General features: G+C 51.7%; 6 protein-coding genes across 6 annotated transcripts; all 6 read left to right on the top strand.

Annotated features, from left to right (window-relative positions):
• Positions 1-4,574: 4,574 nt before the first annotated feature.
• On the top strand, positions 4,575-5,674 carry W97_03753 (uncharacterized protein; the record flags this gene model as incomplete). The annotated part of the gene is made up of 2 exons (XM_007781647.1): positions 4,575-4,847; positions 4,928-5,674. 2 exons carry the CDS (start codon positions 4,575-4,577, stop codon positions 5,672-5,674), a joined length of 1,020 nt encoding a protein of 339 aa, XP_007779837.1.
• A 757-nt stretch (positions 5,675-6,431) lies between these two features.
• W97_03752 (uncharacterized protein) lies at positions 6,432-6,898 on the top strand (the record flags this gene model as incomplete). The annotated part of the gene is made up of 2 exons (XM_007781646.1): positions 6,432-6,554; positions 6,632-6,898. The coding sequence occupies 2 exons, from the start codon at positions 6,432-6,434 to the stop codon at positions 6,896-6,898; spliced, it is 390 nt and encodes a 129-aa protein (XP_007779836.1).
• A 1,164-nt stretch (positions 6,899-8,062) lies between these two features.
• W97_03751 (cell division control protein 42) lies at positions 8,063-8,977 on the top strand (the record flags this gene model as incomplete). The annotated part of the gene is made up of 4 exons (XM_007781645.1): positions 8,063-8,109; positions 8,175-8,294; positions 8,456-8,834; positions 8,900-8,977. 4 exons carry the CDS (start codon positions 8,063-8,065, stop codon positions 8,975-8,977), a joined length of 624 nt encoding a protein of 207 aa, XP_007779835.1.
• An 870-nt stretch (positions 8,978-9,847) lies between these two features.
• W97_03750 (uncharacterized protein) lies at positions 9,848-13,067 on the top strand (the record flags this gene model as incomplete). Its single annotated transcript, XM_007781644.1, has 3 exons — positions 9,848-11,362; positions 11,589-11,942; positions 12,066-13,067. 3 exons carry the CDS (start codon positions 9,848-9,850, stop codon positions 13,065-13,067), a joined length of 2,871 nt encoding a protein of 956 aa, XP_007779834.1.
• Positions 13,068-13,705: 638 nt separating this feature from the next.
• W97_03749 (CAMK protein kinase) lies at positions 13,706-15,946 on the top strand (the record flags this gene model as incomplete). The annotated part of the gene is made up of 2 exons (XM_007781643.1): positions 13,706-15,254; positions 15,336-15,946. The coding sequence occupies 2 exons, from the start codon at positions 13,706-13,708 to the stop codon at positions 15,944-15,946; spliced, it is 2,160 nt and encodes a 719-aa protein (XP_007779833.1).
• A 598-nt stretch (positions 15,947-16,544) lies between these two features.
• W97_03748 (uncharacterized protein) lies at positions 16,545-17,842 on the top strand (the record flags this gene model as incomplete). The annotated part of the gene is made up of 4 exons (XM_007781642.1): positions 16,545-16,815; positions 16,898-17,410; positions 17,491-17,759; positions 17,786-17,842. The coding sequence occupies 4 exons, from the start codon at positions 16,545-16,547 to the stop codon at positions 17,840-17,842; spliced, it is 1,110 nt and encodes a 369-aa protein (XP_007779832.1).
• Positions 17,843-17,894: the final 52 nt, after the last annotated feature.

The following is a 17,894-nucleotide window of genomic DNA, read 5'->3' as shown; positions in this document are numbered from 1 at the left end:
TATTACCTCCTTCTCTTACTGAGTCTCTTTCTTCTATACGTGGTAAGGCTCTATACTATATTCTATAGCTATATAGCCCTAAAATATAAAGCTCTAGAATATTCTAGAAGATACTCTTTTAAAATTAAATAGGATTAATTCTTTTAGGCGGGAAACCTTAGGTATTTATATGTATTTCTTACTCTCTACGCTTATCTTATTATTAAAGATAAAGATATCTCCCTACTTAAGCTTAGGAATTACCTATTTAGCTAGTTCTACCTAGGTAGCTTTATAATATAGAAGTAGTTTAGGTTTAATAATAGGGGTGTATTTAAATATCTTATAGTATTTATAAAGAATTCTCTCGCCTATAGTTAGTAGTATTTAAAAGCCTAGCTACTAGCTAGCAAGCTAGATAACTATAGTATATAGAAGGTTTTAGTAGATTTCGTTCTATTATAATATACTTTTTAGAAGACTAGATACTTCTAAGCTAGGTGAATATAGCTTACTAGGTCCTAGATAATATTCGTTAAGATTTTAAAGAATATTAAGTAGTTTCTAGCTACTAGCACGCTATCGAGCTCTTTTAAATACTCTTTATACTATACTTAGATTGCAATAAAAAATCTCGCTAATTCTAACTTATTCTTTATTATAGATAGGGTATATAACGATAATTCCACCTTTAATAGCTTTATTAGTATAGTAGGTATCCTTCTAGCCCTTTATAGATATTATTTAGATAGTATATAGACGTAGTGTTGAGGTTTTTAATAATTTTCTATATAAAAAGAGTATAGAGCTAGTTATAGACCGCTTGCACGTAAATGTATTTCCTATAGTTTTAGCGAGTAGAAATAGATTTGAAAGTGCTATCTAGAGTTTATTAGTAGATATCTAGGTTAAATCCTATTAATAGTTATATAGGCTATATAGGCGGACAGTTACATACTATAAAGGAGGCTAGAGCTTAGTAAGATAGAAGGTGCTATTATAAAGAGTTAAAATAGAATAGCGTAATTATAAACTATTAAATATAAGTAATTAAATCCTAGATATAAAGTATTAGGTATAAGTATACTTAATAAAGTAATTACTATAATTTAATTAGCTTTCATTATAGTATTAATACTATATAATAAGGTCTTTAGCCGGCTTTCTTTTAATCTAGATATTAGTCTTTATATTCTTTACGCTATCTAGATAGACTACACGAATTTAAATAATACCCTCTTCTTAAAATACTTAATTTTATTAATATACTTTTAATTTTAATCTAAACTCGCTCTCTAGAGCTCTATAAGTAGTAGTATTTACTAGCTTAGCTATTTCTTTAGTAGTAATATAGGCGGGATAGTAGTTAGTAATAATAAAGTCTATAGTAAAATACTTAGTAATATGTATTATAATCTAGTAGTAAAATTACTTCTTAACTTATTTAGGACGTATTTCTTACTTCTTACTTTATTAGAGAAGCGTTTCTTAACTTAGGTTAATAATTTTATATATTAGTCTAGAAGAACTATTAGTTAACCACTAATTAAAGGTGTAGTTAATATAGAAATAGTATAAGCTCTAAGTGGGAGAATTAAGTAACTAATTATAGTTACCTATAGTAGTAGAAGGAGGATTCTATTCCTTATTAACCTAGTCTAAAGAGACTTTATTTAGTATCTAGATAACCTTCTTCTTCTATTCTAACTTTAGAGTAAGTAGTAGATATAGATTATACTAGGACTAAGAAGTATAATTAAGAATTAATATATAAGAGTAATAGTCTAGCGCTTCTAGTTTAGTAAGGAAGTTAAAATAGTCTACTAGGTTAGATATAGGTAAGTAGGTCTAATTTTTTAGAACCTTAAATTAAATTAGGATAATAAGCTACTAGAGTAAAGGGTTAGTAGTAGGAGTAGAATTTAGATTTATTATAGTAGTTAGGAAAAATTCTTTAATAGCCTCTTATATAGGACGAAAGATGCGCTAGCGTAGATAAGCGTAAATATATATATTATTAATTAAATTCTTTAGTAGATTAGATATAAATAAGCTTATAGCTTTATAATATTAGTCGGCTCTATATTAGTGCTAATAAAAGACTAAGAAGTGGAGTAGATTAGCCTAAATAGCTATAGCCTATTTTTATCTCTTAAGATCTTAGTGTTACAGGTCTAGGCTATAGTAAGGTAGCCTGGACGGTAAGAGCCAACTAAATAATAGGTATATAGTCGGTCGTATTAAGAGAACGCGACTATTACTTAATTAATTGCATATTTACGACTATTTAGAGATATTTAGATTCAACCGTGATACTTAGAAGCGAGCCTTAGTCTAAAAAGAATTAGGTGGAAAGGATTTAGGAGTGGAAGATTAATTTAAACTATAGTAAATAAGAAGTAGCTAATACTCGACTATAGTATTATTAGTAGTAAAGAGAGTAATAAGTGGAAATATAATTTTCTTATAGCTAGCTATTATTATAGGGGTAGTTTTAGAGTGAAACTATTATAGGGCGTAGTTAATCTTTTAGTAAACGGAATTATATTAATCTAAGCCTATAAAGGTATACTAATAGCGGTAGATATAGAAGTAGAGAGCTATAATTTAGAGGAAATAAGCGTAAGTAGGTAGAGGATAGAAAGGAAGAAAAAAGTAGGTTTATAAGAATAAAAAGATAAAAAGAATAAGAATTACGAAAGAAGGGGGCTATAAAGAGTAGGTAGGGGATTTAAAGAAGGTTAGGCTAAACTTATAAGTAGATAGAAGAAAATAAACTAGAGTGTAATTTAAGGTTAGTTTATTACTCTTAGGGTTTATATATATATAGAAACTAGAAAAATAGTTTAGCCAGTATATCTACGACTTTATTCTATAACCTATATAGTAAGTAACTGAATAAATAAACATCCTACTAGTAACTAATATAACTCTAATCTTGTAATTAATAGCTTCCCTAGTAAGTTATTATTATTTATAATAGAACGCGATATCAAGATTTAATAGATGCTTAATAGCTTAAGTATAGCTAAGTTTATAAGATTACCGCTTAAGGCACGCTATAAAGTCTATATATACTATTTAGTAAAAGAAGACGGACGCGTTTTAATCGATAAAGCGGATAATAAGGATTTCCTTAATCTCAGGATTGCCTAAGGCGTTATTCTAAGATAGGAACACTTTATGGGTGCTGATGCAGTTGGATGTTAGATGGTAGAGGAAGCATAAGAGATCTACTATATATAGAACATATTTATAGTGTAATTGCATTAGCTTTATGAGTTTATAGTAGATAGACTCGCTAGCGGCAAGCTAGTGCATGTGGAGCCTCTGATCCGAAGGATCGTGGTGAGGGTTGATCTGCGACATATTAAGAACACGGGTCGGTTTGCATTAAAGGCAAAGGCAAAGGGCAAGGGAAAAAGCGCCGTCGTGCGGGACCTTGAAGGTCTGATGAAGTTTGAGAACGCAGAGTGGATAGGGATCGAGATCGAGGGGGGAGGTGCGTTGGATGGGAGCGATCTCCGGACGCAGCAGTAGCTCACACTTGTTATCTGCTTGTTTTGTTTTGCTTTATAGAAATTAGTTCTCAGTCGTTCCCAGATCCTGCATATCTGAAGGAAGTAAGCTGGCATTCTGGGCGCTCGCTAGGACATTCATGTTTGATCTTTGAACGACACATTCACGTCAATCGTAGTAGGCCGAAACTTAATGCAGGACGCTCGAATACACAAGCACCTGCGCCAACCTCTCAACAGGCATTGAAGTCACTAGTTAAATCCTAGAGATACATGCGCGAATCCGCTCTCTCCCTAGGTTGATTCAGATGCTAGTAATAGAATATGCCGCACTAAACGAACATTTTAGTATAGGGCTAGGTGCGTTTGGTCCGAGTGCATTTAGAATAGGTACCTAGTTACCTGGGGCCCGGCCATGCAGGTACGGCGCGATCCATGCGTTTCAGAAGGCACTCCCTCCCGCCTGTCGCAAGGAACCTTGCGCACCGCGATCATCTGGGCAGCTGCAACGTCACTGCCCTATTTACTTCACAGCTCGCTGAACTGCGCATTCAAACGCAGAAATCACTATGGAACCCAACGCAATTTCCTCCGCTCATGCGGACATTCCCTTCAACGTTCTGGCTTCCACCGGGGTGCCCGTGGATTATCTCGTACGTGCTCCTTTACACCACCTAAGACGGCAACCCTCACTCACCGCTGCCCAGACCAACTCCCAGTGGCAGTATAGTTCTGCTCAGCATCATAGCAATTCAGCGTCGAACGCCTTCAATTCCACTTCTTCAAACGGCGTTCATCCATCCCAGAGCGATCCTCCCTCGACATCTGACACAGACGATTCCGAGGCTTCAACCCCTCGACAGTCATCCATGTAAGTGCCGGCCTTCCGTGATCTGTCTTCGCGTCCCGTAGAGTTGAATACAACTCGAGGGACCTGCGGTCGAGGGCGTCTCATGGGCAAGGGAGCGCTCAGCTTGCTGACAATATCCTAGATCATCCCTGGAAGATATTCCACCTTCTTGGACTGACGCTCCACGCCCATCCTTTGCTCCGAACACATTCTCACAACCATCCCGAATGGCTCCAATACTCGGCAACCCAGCTATGCCCAACCTCTTAGCGGGAAGCGTACCGCGTAACGTGTTACGATCAACTTCAGGATCTGCCGCACCGGCTCCAGAGATTGGCTGGGAGAATCTCTACACTCGCCAGGTGGATATCTTCAAGCAAGAACGGGAGGTCTGGGAACAGGAGAGGACGTTGTTGCGGAAGGAAATCGAGCGATTGAAGGCTCAACTGGCGTCAGACTACAGCAAGCTTGGAGCAAACGGTCAGCTGGAGGATGGCGAGGTGAGCGCAAACCGACATCCCCAAGCGGTGTTTCGCCGAGTGTGCATCAACTGGGACACTATTGGTGACCCATTATTCAGGCGTCAGATCATGCCCATCGAGGCCACGAGTTTCCGCATGCTGCAGTAGAGCCTTCAGTAGGCTCGCACACACCGTCATCATCGCCGCCTGGCGGACGACGTTCGCCTATGTCCAGATTACCCAGCATTTCCGAAGACCAAGACTCTGCCCCAGTGCTGAAGTCTTTGAACGGCGAGAACCACTTTCCTTCTATCGCCAGTGCCATAGAACAAGGCGTGGATCAAGTGCTCAAGCACGAGAGACCGCTTTCGCCCAACCCAACACCTAAACACCTCTCGCCAGCACCAGCTAGCTACGTAAAGCACGCCGGCCATACGCCTGCGAAGCTGGGTGCGCTCAGCCCGAGTGAGTCACTGCACTCGCCTCTTCACAACCGCCACACCCGAGACAACACGGACACCAACGGCCGCTCGGCGGAACAGCTAGGTTACGACATTGACGACGATCCACCGCTCAAGGGTCCCCTTGCTCTTCCCAGCACGCCAGAGCATCCGAAGGCACCTGCGATGCTGGGCGAACTGCAGAACAAACTGCAAGAGATCGAGCACGACCCTGATGCGCACAAACCAGCTGTGCTGCAGGGCCGTCCGGCCCCTTTAGACGAGTCGGAAACCAAGCAACTAGCTAGCCCGTCGGAGAACAAGGAGAACGAACCGGTACTCAATGACGATTCGCATATGGCAATCAAGCTCAGGAAGAAACAGAGCTTCAACTTTGGAGCGCCGCTTGGAAAACTCAGGCCTTGAGTATCATTATACCCTTTTGATTTTGGCGCGGCACTTTCGTTTGTGGGTGTTGACGTAGATCGGCGTAAGATTAGTGGACAGCATGGCAGGTTTTGGAACAGCACCGCGCCTGGTGGCGCATGGGGGCTGGATATCGGTTCAACGGTGTGGTTACAACTCTCCCCTTTACAAGGCGAGAGTGGCTGGATACCACTATGGGCTACTGCAGCCTAGTAGAACTGTTCGTAAACGCGAAGTCTTGGCGACCCTTGCGTCTCCAACATTCAACCACTTTACGCGTTGCGTCCACATACCGCGCTTGTGAACGCGCTTCTGAAGAACACACTAGAACTGACCGACATGAGAGATGCGATGATTTTCCCTCCCTGTGACAGTCGCGAGGGAGTGTTTCTGAAACTTATTGCCGTTCTCAAGTCACCTTGCAGTGTGGGACCTGCGTTCCCTTGCAGAGCCATCATCTCGGCACCTCCGACTCTAGCCACGGCTCGCAAAGAGGCGAGGGGTGAAATGTTGCAAAGACCCTATAAGGTACCCACCCGTTTCTCCGTTGCTTGACTTTCTGCTCTCCCCTCCAGCCACCAGACTCGGTGTTGATGAGCCTCACTCGTCTTCGTTATCCTTCCCTCATTCCCTCGGCCGTTCTCGTCTCTCTTGCTGTTTTGCAGCCTCCACATCCTTTGAATTCTTCCCAGCAAAATAACTCCGCGCGGGAGCAAGCCGAAGGGGACATCACACGTCAACCGGAGGAGCCGGAAACATGAAGGCCTTCACCACACTCACTACTCTTCTCCTCGCGGCCTCTACGGCATCTGGGAGCCCCGTTCCGCTTCCCGGAATGGAAGGCGCGATCGAGCAGCTCAGGGCAGCGGGACACTCTGAGGTACATCCTCCGCTAGCTGGAACCCAGCCCGCACATCCCCCACCCTCCCATTCCACCGTCCGTCTAACACTGCGCAGCGCCACATCGAGGCAGTCCTCGCCGTCCGCCATCCCTGCCCCTCATACCAAGCTCCGCATACAAATCATGCAGAAGAGCGCGACATGTCGCCGTCGGTGATGGGATCGGTTCTGAAGAAGAGGAGCATGGATCCGGCTAAGGAGAAGTCGATCATGGACTATATTCAGAGCATGATGAGTGGGAAGGCGCTGGGGAAGAGGGATGTTGCTGAGGCGGATGTGGCTCTTGTGAGACCCAAGTCTTTTCGGGCGAAGAGGGCGCGGTAGGGGCGGAATGTGCGGAAGGGGATGACGAACGGGGGAAGGAAGGCAAAGGAGATTTGCTGGAGACGATGGAGGTATCCTTAACTATTGAGAACAGCCTTGCATACCATGGCTGCTGCTTTACTTTGATGAGTGACGATGCGGTACAAACAGAAGAGCAGCCGAAGCACTATGGAGACTTGGATTTGATGCCCTGTGATACCTGGAAACCCTACCTCCTACCTTAGGCGTGTTGGGTTCGCGCAGAAGCCGTTCGGCCATCACATGTCTGGGCGTTTCTGCTGGCGCTTCACACCACAGTGTGCGCCCTCTACGCAGCTTTCCGCGGGGGAAGAGCGGTTGAAGAACTCGGTCCATCCTGCAATCTTGAAGAAGAAGAAGAAGAAGACAACGCTGGAGAAGTGAAACGCCCAGGTTCTGGCCCGCCCAGCAGTGAGAGATTGCATGTACCTGCTGGTAAGTAACGTTGCTTCGAGATCCACGCGCGGGCGTCTCTGCCGCAGATTGAAGCCACACGCCACGCGACGAATCACCTCGCCCGTAGCCCAGCACCCACCACTCCGCACCGCATCTGCGCCTCAGCCTCTCCCTCTGCACACTGCATCGTCGAGCCAGCCGTGCTTTGTCCCGCACTGGAAGTTCTCCTGCATTTCTCTTCGTCGATCGAACCTCCATCTCTCACACCAGCAGGCCAGTTCCCCTCAACAGCTCGAAAGCCCCGCCCGAAGTTTGACCGGCCTCACCACCAAGGTGGAAGCTCACCTCAAGCCCAAACACGGACCTCGACCTGCACACCTTCAAGTTTCAACGACGAAGAGCTCCGCGTAGCACGCGCCTTCTGCCTTCCCGCCCAGCATCTACGGTAATTGGCATCCACAACCGCAAGTACTGCCTAGCTCGACCTTGCCACGGCGGATTTCTGACTCGAATCAGGCTCCGCCCTACCTTATCTGGCGCCTCTTGGATAGCATCCTTCACCGACCGTATATCCCAACACCACCATCTTTCACACCGTAGCCGCTCTCCATCGCTATAGCTCACGCCGCATACATACACACTACGCCTGCGAGGCCATTCGCTCTGCGCTTTATCACTAGCGACAGCACTTCACCTTCGACTTGACCTCCCACAAACTTCAATAACTATACCGCTACCCTCATTGCAAGCATGGTTGTCGCCACGATAAAGTACGCCACAGACCACACTCGGGATGGGTTTGCGGAAGCAGCGCTGCCTTCCGATACGGTGTACAACTGCTGACTTTACTGCCCCACACCAGGTGCGTCGTCGTCGGAGACGGTGCCGTTGGCAAAACGTGCCTTCTGATCAGCTACACGACAAACAAGTTCCCCTCGGAATATGTGCCAACCGTGTTTGACAACTATGCGGTCACGGTCATGTGAGTCCTGCTGATCTCGTTGCGGCGCAGAGAGAGGCACAAGCGCTTGTATACCGATGGTCTTTCCAAGTAGAGCGCCCGCAACCTCTGCTGAACGCACAACTCACGCATCTACTAGAGTCGCACTTACCGTGACCATGGACTGACAGAACTTGATGCAGGATCGGTGACGAGCCATACACTCTCGGCCTCTTCGATACCGCCGGTCAAGAAGACTACGACCGACTTCGGCCGCTATCGTACCCCCAAACCGATGTCTTCCTTGTATGCTTCTCAGTCACTTCGCCCGCATCTTTCGAGAACGTGAGGGAGAAGTGGTTCCCCGAAGTACACCACCACTGCCCCGGCGTCCCCTGCCTTATTGTCGGCACCCAAGTCGACCTTCGGGACGACCCGCAAGTCCGGGAAAAGCTGGCGAAGCAGAAGATGGCACCTGTGCAGCGGGCCGACGGCGAGCGCATGGCGAAGGAGCTTGGTGCGGTAAAGTATGTGGAGTGCTCGGCGCTTACACAGTACAAGCTGAAGGACGTTTTCGACGAGGTACGTGATCGGTTTCTGCAGAGCTTTCTCCATACTCACGCAAGTTCACTCACGTCTGACAATAGGCTATCGTCGCGGCACTGGAACCACCACAAAAGGCCACTAAGAGCAGCCGCAAGCGAGGAGGTTGTGTGATCCTGTAGTCCGATCGAGAAGCGCGTATAGCTGTTGGCACAAGATTTCTTACTCTGCACTTTACTTGGGGGCAGGCGTGGGTGGTTCAGGAGATACCTTGCGTTGTGGAGATTGGGCGCTCTGTGGGTAGCGGTTCTTGTTTAAGATTCATTCTCATAAGCACTTTCCCAATTCTCAGTGGAGCTCAAGATGAAATGAGCGCTGGTGAAGATGGCTCGAAATCCAGTAACATGCTAACTACAGGAACTCTATCTGCCACCACGCACGATAGGAGGATTGGTCAATCTACCCTGGCTACGGATCAAGCCTGATTGATACGACTGTGAAGCATAGTTCTGAGCTGACACACGCTTTTTAGAGGATTTGCGGATCACAGTTTTGATAATTGATGTGCTCTAGGTGCTGTGCGGCCCGTGGTGGTGAAGCTTCAGATCGAAAACGCGTAGGTATCTAGGCGGTCAGAATGTAGTTCCTTAGCTGATACGCGCTTGCATTTCATCATACGCTTCAGTCAGGCAGTTTGGACAATTCTTCAGAAGGTGTACACAATTCACTGTCTGCTTCACAGGGCTGTGTTAGGGTATTCATACTTCCTCAGTACAGTCAGTAACCAAAATGTATTGTTCGATCAATCTCCTTAGCCCAGTTGACACTACGGAAGGCCTCGTGGCATTCATGGTCCGTCATCTTATCAGTGTTGACGATCGTGCAGCTGGGAACAAATTTCCTTCACCATAGCAACACTCCACAACCTCTTCTCCGTCCGCACACTCGAAACCATCCAAAATCTCCCATCTGCTTTTGCCCGCACTTTGTTTCTCGCTCTGCGTGCTCAGTCATTACCGCGTACTTCTGCTCACCGCAGTCGCTCCTTGACCATGGCTCCCAAGGTCGACTCTCAGACCCAGCCACCAGTAAAACGCCCTCCGCTGAAGCTGTCCATCCCAGGACATGAATCCGAAGTCTCCTCCGCATCCTCTGGCTGGGACGCACGCAAAGCATCCGAGCTCGAGAAACATAGATTGCAAGGCAACGCATTCTACCAACAGGAAACCGAGAAGCTCAAGTCAAACGCTTTCTACCAACAACAACGCCGTTCGCCAGATCCTATGTCCGGCACAACACTCCGCGCCCCAGCGACCTCCACGATAGGGAGCGACGCCCGTCAGTCTGATATATCAATGCTTCCGCGACAGCCCTCGCCGGCAGTGACAACATGGTCCTTCGGGGCCGACACGCCCGACCTCCCTAGCAACAAACCTCGCCGCGACCTCCTTCGCCGCCTGGAGCCGCTCCATCTCGTCCCAGGCAACACAGCCGACGCTCAGCCGACGCTTCGTCAGCAGATTGAGGGACGCAATGAAAGCAAGCTGCAGAAGATGATGGGCATGAACGTTTCGGAGCCGTCAACGCCACGCGTCGCGTTCGAGGAGCCTACGGAGGAGTCGTACAATCCTGTCGTCACTCTAAGGGACCTGACGAGGTCGAACAGCAAGAAAGGCCAGGCGCCCAAGAGCCCGCAGAAGAAGGTCCTCGGCATTAGCATCCCGTTCACACGCGCCAGATCGCCGACGAAGGGCATGATCGTTGAGGATGGAGGGGACATCGCGCCGCTGCCGTTTCTGCCAGGTGTAGGTCCCAAAGCGCATCAGGTGCTGGGAACGGCGAAGCGCGTACCTGTGCCTATTCTCAAGAGGCCGCAGCGGTCGCATACGGTCACGTCTCTTCCCAAGGAGCTATTTGAAAAGCACGACTCGGATGAGGATATGATCCCGCCGGTCAAGTTTGCTAGTATGAATAGCAACGCGCGGTACAAGGCCGCTACGCCGGCTAGTCAAGCAGCTTCCGAACCTGTACGCCCATCGTCGAGCCCGCCGAGCAAGATTGCGGTTCTCAGGCCCAGTTTTGAGAAGTCGCTCAGCTTTCCAAGCCCCTCGAGGCCACCGCCTACCCCTCCAGAGAAGGATACACCACCACATGTCAAGCGAGAGAATGCGCTTGGAGGAACTGGGTTGGGCATCACCACCGGCCAGTACGAGGCCGCTCACAATGGTGATGGCATACTATCGCCAGTCGCTGAACGCGAGGTGAGTCTAGCCAAGTTCGTAGATTGCGGTCCCCAAGGCGTCGGCAGTCTCGTGCAGAAGGTGCCCAGCATCTACTCCATGCGTGCAGCCGTTGTTGATGTGCAGAGTCGCTCTGCTGGCTTTGATCCGGCGACCGGCTTTCAGACGCCACAGCAACATGTTGGCCGCTGGAGTGATGGTGTGAAAGACTACCAACGGAGGCTGGATGGGCTGCTGCCGGGTGGGCTGCTGCCTCCTACTCGGTACTACAGTCCGTCGATCTACTCGCAGCCTTTTGAGTCGCCTAAGCTTCAGCCGGTACAGAAGGTGAGTTCTCGGTTTTCTTTGCTCGCTGCTATGTCATAATTTACGTGTCTGCAAGTCAGTATCATGCCATGTTTGCTCAATATGACCAACAGTCGCACGGCCATCCATGTTTTGCGTCGCGTTTCCACAGAGGATCACAGGAGCGTGTGACATGCCTTCCCGTTCCAGTTCAGCAGCCCCTCCTACCCGATATTATAGCCGCAACTGACAAAATGGAACTCGATAGTACACCGACCGCCTCGCCGACATAAAGGAAGAACATTCGCGCAACGTCTCTACCGCAAGTCAAATATCGCAAATCAGCGACGCTACTATTCCTGTTGTCTTTCAGGGTAGAAAAGAGGAGATCACGCCGGACGCAGCAAAGACGACTTTCGAAATTCCTACGAAAGCGCGGGTGAAGACGGAGGATTCATCCAAGAAGGACATCACTTCGCTTGTGAAGGCTTCACTTGGAATAAAAGAGGACCAGCCTACTGCTCAAAGCGTCACTCAACCAGCAACCGAGGCTTCGACAAACAAGATGCGCTCTCAGCTCAAGATTGATGAACCGCAGCGACAGGCCATACGGCCTGCAGAGGTGGGTTTATTGAAGAACCCGTTAACTTTAGCTATTCGGGGAACGACAAGACCTTCACTCCGTGAAGCCGCCCGAGCAACGTTCATTAGATCTGTCGTGCTAGCCGCTGACCTTTACAATCAGACGTCGCAAGAAAATAACAACCTCTCAGCAGAGAAGCCCACGCAACCCCATCCACAGCCGAGCGAACCCACCAAGCCCTACTTGCCATCCGATCTGACACCGCTCCTCGAGCAAGAGCTCAACAACACCTACAGCCCCGCTCGTCGCTCACACCCTCAGTTCTCACCGGAGGCAGCCAGCGCAATGCCCACCCCTCTCTACGGCCACCAGGAGTTCTCTCTGCCGCCGATTTCGGCCATGGCGGCTCCACCACTCCTCGCAGATCCAGGCCTCCTCACCCACTTCGACGTCGTTCACCACCACCTCGGCGATATCGCGAGCTCCTTGCACCACGCTACGGACACCAATCAGGAGAAAGCGGTGGAGATGATCGGCAGCAAGCACGACGAGACACTCAAAGTTCTGAATGAGCACTTCGCGGACGTCCGGGCAAGCTTGAATGCTGTGGAACACAACATGGGCCGCGCATCAGGCGAGACTGGAGCATTGCGCGCGACGGTAGAGAAGCTAGCTACAACGGTGCAGGACAAGCTAATCAGCAGGGTGGACGCGCTGGTTGAGGCGAACAATGGCCTCTGCGACAAGATCGACGGGCTGGAGGCGTGCGTCGCGGCGTTCGAGAAGAAGCTGGATAGCTGGGAGAAGCTGCAGGACCAGGGGGGGAATATTGTGGTGCCGACACCTTCAGCCTCGATGACGAACCTCCATCTAAGCGGCACGCAGCACCAGCAATACCCTCAGCATCCACAGCAGCAGCAGATGAGCTCCCAGGCCTACGACGTGCAGCCGCAGCCGCTACACCAACACCAGCACTACGGCTATCCGATGCGCCAGCCTTACGCGCAGAACAGCGGCCACGGCCAGAGGGAGTACATGATGGCGCAGGGGATAGTGGAGGAGGGACAGCACCAGCACCAGCTTCCGGAGAGAATGGGCCAGGGACAGCCGTACGGCAATCCGTATTATCGCAGTCCGTATGGGGCGTTTCAGCAGGCTAAGTGAGTGTTGGTGGCCGGTTGGGTTCTCCTGCGATTGAGATCTTTTAACTCGTGGCTAATGAAACAGCCATCTTTTGTAGAACGCGGAAGCGGCCTGGGAAGTTTGAACCATGGTGAGTTGGTATGCTGCTCTGGAGGGTGGAGATGCTGGCTGGGATGGTTCTTCTGGCGAATAGTTGGCAGCCTGTAGTTAGGATATGGGCATGAGGGAATGGGATACCGGTGGTCAGTCATGGTTCGCGTCTCCACAGCGGCCACAGGTCTTGTGCATGAGTGGTGCATGACGTGGGTGACTGATGGGCGGGGTTCGTGAGAGTTTGGATCGCATCTTTCCTCATCCAGCATGTTATAGTCTGGACATACTTCGCAGAGCATTGTATGTTGCGCAGCTTACTTAACATGCAATTGCTTTCTCTGAAGTGAGGTGGAGTCTGTGGATGCTAAGAGACCCTCAAGCCCCAAGCGCGCAGGTGGAGCTACGGAGGGTTTCGATTGGCGAGCCGCGCGCTGACGCAAGGGCATCCACGCATCCACGCATCCTGGCGCTGCAGCATCGAGGTCGTTGTGCTTGTACTGTATGAGTAAGGTTGTTTTGTACCTGCACCTGCACCGCTCCCTCTACACATACCTACTCACACCAAGATGGGCGAGTCCCGCAGCCCCCTGGCACCGACACAGGCCCGTCTGCCTCGCTCAGAGCCCAAGACATGCACCAACACGCCTATCGCGGAGCTCCAGCAGTTCGCGCTGCCCGCCAGCTGCTACCCCCGCGATAACGCCGTATACTCAGATGACGAGACATACCAAGCCGGACCTCGTACAGACTTCGCGGCTGCCAACACCCAGCCTGTCTCACATACCGCTGCACTGCCTGCTACCAACCCGACCGCTCATCCACTTTCCCTCCCTCACATTCCCGCTCCTCCATGTGTCCGCACACCCTCAGACGCCGGCCTACACTTGCGGACCGACCTCGACGCGCTTGCTGTGTCCACGCCGCAAGACTCGCCCGTTACCCCTACAATAGTCGAGAGCAAAGCCGACAGCTACCTCTCGCACGCAGCCACCGCGCCTATACCCATCCAGGGACAGGTGCTGAGGACCAGGCTTTCCCAGGCTAGCATGGCCAGCTCGCTGTCGCCAGGCTCAGCGTTATCTTCTCCGATGCTGAATTCGCTGCAAGACATTACCCCTCTGCCCTCGCCGTTGGTGACGCAGGCCTCACCGGGGCCATGGCACCGAGCTGCCACAACCACGGTACACCCCAGCTCCCGGGGCGGACCGTCCAGCCTCCCCCGCGACGAGAGCTTCAATATGCTTTCCCCCGCCGCACTAGATACCTCACCTCCAAAAAGGAAAACCTATGGGAATCTCACACCTGGCGCAGCCGACGGTTTAAGAGGAAGCGCAGAGAGACACAACGCAGCCGCACACGCACGCAACAGAAGCCTCAGCGAATATATACCAGAACCCCTCCACAACACCCGACCTCGCAACGTCACCCTCCCAGGCATGGATCCGCAATCCCCAGACAGAAAGTCCTCCATCACATCCATGCACCGCGAAGCCTACCTTGCCGCCCAGCGCGGCCTCGACACCTCCACTAACCCCGCGGGCCCCTCAAATCTCCCCACCCCACCTCCAAGCAACCGCAGCAGCACCTCAACCTCCGAGCCCGACCTCCAAGACTCCGAAGCCGAGGTGCCCGCAGCAAACTACCTCACCATCCGGCTCGGCGCCTCCCGCAAACCAGTCCGCTACCTTCCCCTTCGCCAACTCGGCCAAGGCACCTTCAGCAAAGTCCTCCTCTGCACCTCGCAGCCAGGCGTCACGCCCTCGACCCCCGAATCATCCCTCAACCGGCGCGCCCTCGTCGCCGTCAAAGTCGTGCATCACGGCCCCGCGGGCGGCGCAGACGAAGAGCGCATCGAGCTGAGCCTGAAAAGAGAAGTCGAGATGCTGAAGAGGGTCAAGCATCCGTGTATCGTAAGGTTGAGGGCGTTCGACTGCGACGACGAGAAGGCCCTGCTGGTGCTGGGCTATTGTCCGGGCGGGGATCTGTTCGAAATGGCGAGTGAGCGGCGCGAGATGCTTACGGAGCCGGTGGTGCGGAGGATGTTTGCAGAGTTGGTGGGCGCGGTGAGGTATTTGCACGGGCATAATATTGTGCATAGGGATATCAAGCTCGAGAGTGAGTATTGTTTCTTCTACCGCACTCCCGCGCTGAAGAGAAAGCCCGTTTCGTATCAGTCGAACTGACTCCTCTGCGCAGACGTCCTCGTCAACCTCCCCCTCTCCGCTCTTGCTTTATTAAACAACCTCCCAACGCATCCAAACCCCCTAATAACCCTAACCGACCTCGGCCTCTCCCGCCTCATCGATCCCGCCTCCCCCCTCCTGACAACCCGATGCGGGTCCGAAGACTACGCGGCCCCGGAGATCCTCCTCGGGCAGTCCTACGACGGCCGCCAAACCGACGCCTGGGCGCTCGGCGTGCTGCTCTACGCTTTAGTCGAGGGCCGCTTACCATTCGATCCCGCGCCCGCCGGGCCGGGGAAACGGAGGGGCTATGGGGGAAGAGGACGCACGGTGCATCGCATTGCGAGGTGCGATTGGGTGTGGTGGCGGTGTGGGGATGAGGAGGGGGAGTGGGATCCTGCTAGGGGCAGGGGGTGGGAGGGAGTGAGGGAGGTGGTGGAGGGGTTGTTGAAGAAGGTTAGTCGGGGGAGGAAGAGTTTGGAGGAGGTGGAGGGGATGGAGTGGGTGAGAAGGGGGATTCAGGTAGAGGGTGGATTGAAGAAAGGGCCGGAAGATGGACTAGATGGTGAGGAAGAGCTGGATGTTGAGACGCCGATGAGGGAGTCGGGGGAGTGGGGGAGGTAGGGGCTAGTGAGGAGCTGCAGGTTGTAGTGTACGATGTGCTGTGTTACTAACCGTCCTGTGTTCTTTCTGTCTTGTTGTTCTACGAAGACTCTAGAAACGCTTTGCTTGGTTGCTCAAGAGTAGACGGTTTTGAGGAGTCAGGAGGGGCTGGGACGGGTTTTGGATACCATTGTTTGCGCTGCGAAGGGGTTTCTTCTATTCTCTTCCAGGAGGATTTAGGCTTAGGACTTTGGCTGTGGTGGATCAGTAAATGGAGGGATTCTGTACGGTTACTGTATACTACGTTTTAACCGAGAAAGATGTCGCAACCACTATCGAGAGAGCATGGAAGTAGGCTTTAAAGGACGACCTGCCAGCTTCAGCTACCTAGGTGCCTAGCCTACAGATGGAGTTGGGTATTCACAGGCGGAGTACCACGTGCTGACGCGCCGGAGAGCTTCGCTGTTTGTGACGCCAGCACCCGAGCCCCCACCAGAGCTTCACTTTGAAACACACAACCAACAGCAGACATCCTCCGACACGCGACCACTGCCTCCACCCCGGCCTCCTCGGCCTCATAACCCTCACCAGCGCCATCGGGCCTCCCACCAGCTCCACAATGGCCGAGGCAAACCCTCTTCTATCAACCGCCCGTGCATCCGACACCAGTCCACAGATCCAGCTCCACCCTCTTGTTCTCCTCACAATATCCGACTACATCACGCGGCACACGCTACGAAAACAAGACGGGCCGGTCGTAGGCGCGATATTAGGCCAGCAAGATGGCCGCACCATCACCCTGGAAGTCGCATTTGAGTGTTTGGTCAAGGCAAACGACGACGGTGACGCGGTGCTCGACAACGAGTGGTTCAACGACCGGTTGGAGCAGTGTAAGCTCTCCTCGCTCCACTATCTCGGCCTTCCACCTCTGTCCCTTGCTCAGAATGGCTCCCGAAGCTGACATCGCTGCAGTCAAGGATGTCCACAAAGCCCCCGCCCTCGACCTCGTAGCATGGTTCACCCTCGCCCCACCTTCCGGCCCTCAACACACCCACCTCCCTATCCACCGTTACCTCCAGACCCTCTACAATGAGTCCGCACTGCTGCTGCTCTTCCACCCCACCGCCGTCCTCGAGGGCACGGCAACAGGCGGCAAGCTGCCCCTCACCATCTACGAGAGCGTCACGGAGCCGCGGTCCGGCGCGGAGAAGTCGAGCATGGAGATCGACGCACCAGGTGGCGAAGGCAAGGAGCTCAGGTTCAGAGAATTGCCGTACTCGGTTGAGACAGGCGAGACGGAGATGATTGGGGTGGACTTCGTCGCGAAGGGCGGGGGGAACGCGACGGCCGTGGATACTACGAAGACCCAGAGCAGTGCTGCGGGGAAGTCCAGTATGGGGAAGGGCAAGGCGAGGGCGGGAGATGCGCAGGTGAATGGGGCTGTGGAGAGCGAGAGCTTGGAGCTTTCGCCCGAGGATGAAGAACGTATGTCTGAGACCACCCCACAATGGGCACTGATTCTCGAGCCCTCCCCGATTTCAACAAGCTGACCAACCTGCACGCAGTCCTCTCCTCCCTCACTGCAAAGCAAAACGCAATCCGCATGCTCCACCGCCGCATCTCCCTCCTGCGTGCCTACCTCTCCAGCCTCCCACCCTCCTACCTAACCGACGCTTCTCTCCCCTTCTCCCCCACCTCTCCCACGGATCCTCCACTCGACCACACAATCCTCCGCTCTCTCCGCGCCCTAACAGCCCGCCTCCCCCTCCTCACCCCCGCAACCCCAACCGCCGCCTCCGCTTTCCAGTCCGAGACCCTCGAGCAGCGCTCAGACGTACAGCTCATCTCCCTACTATCCAGCATCACGTCCTCCCTTGGATCGGCCAAGGAGCTGGGTCGCAAAAGCCAGGTCGTTGAGAGCGCCAAGGCGGCGAAGCGCGCGGGGAGGGGCGGTGGGGGGTTCGGCGGG

Source organism: Coniosporium apollinis (assembly GCF_000281105.1).
Source record: "Coniosporium apollinis CBS 100218 chromosome Unknown supercont1.15, whole genome shotgun sequence".
NCBI lineage: Eukaryota > Fungi > Ascomycota > Dothideomycetes > Coniosporium > Coniosporium apollinis.
Note: the sequence above shows the minus strand (reverse complement) of the source record. Positions and strands in the feature narration are given on the sequence as shown.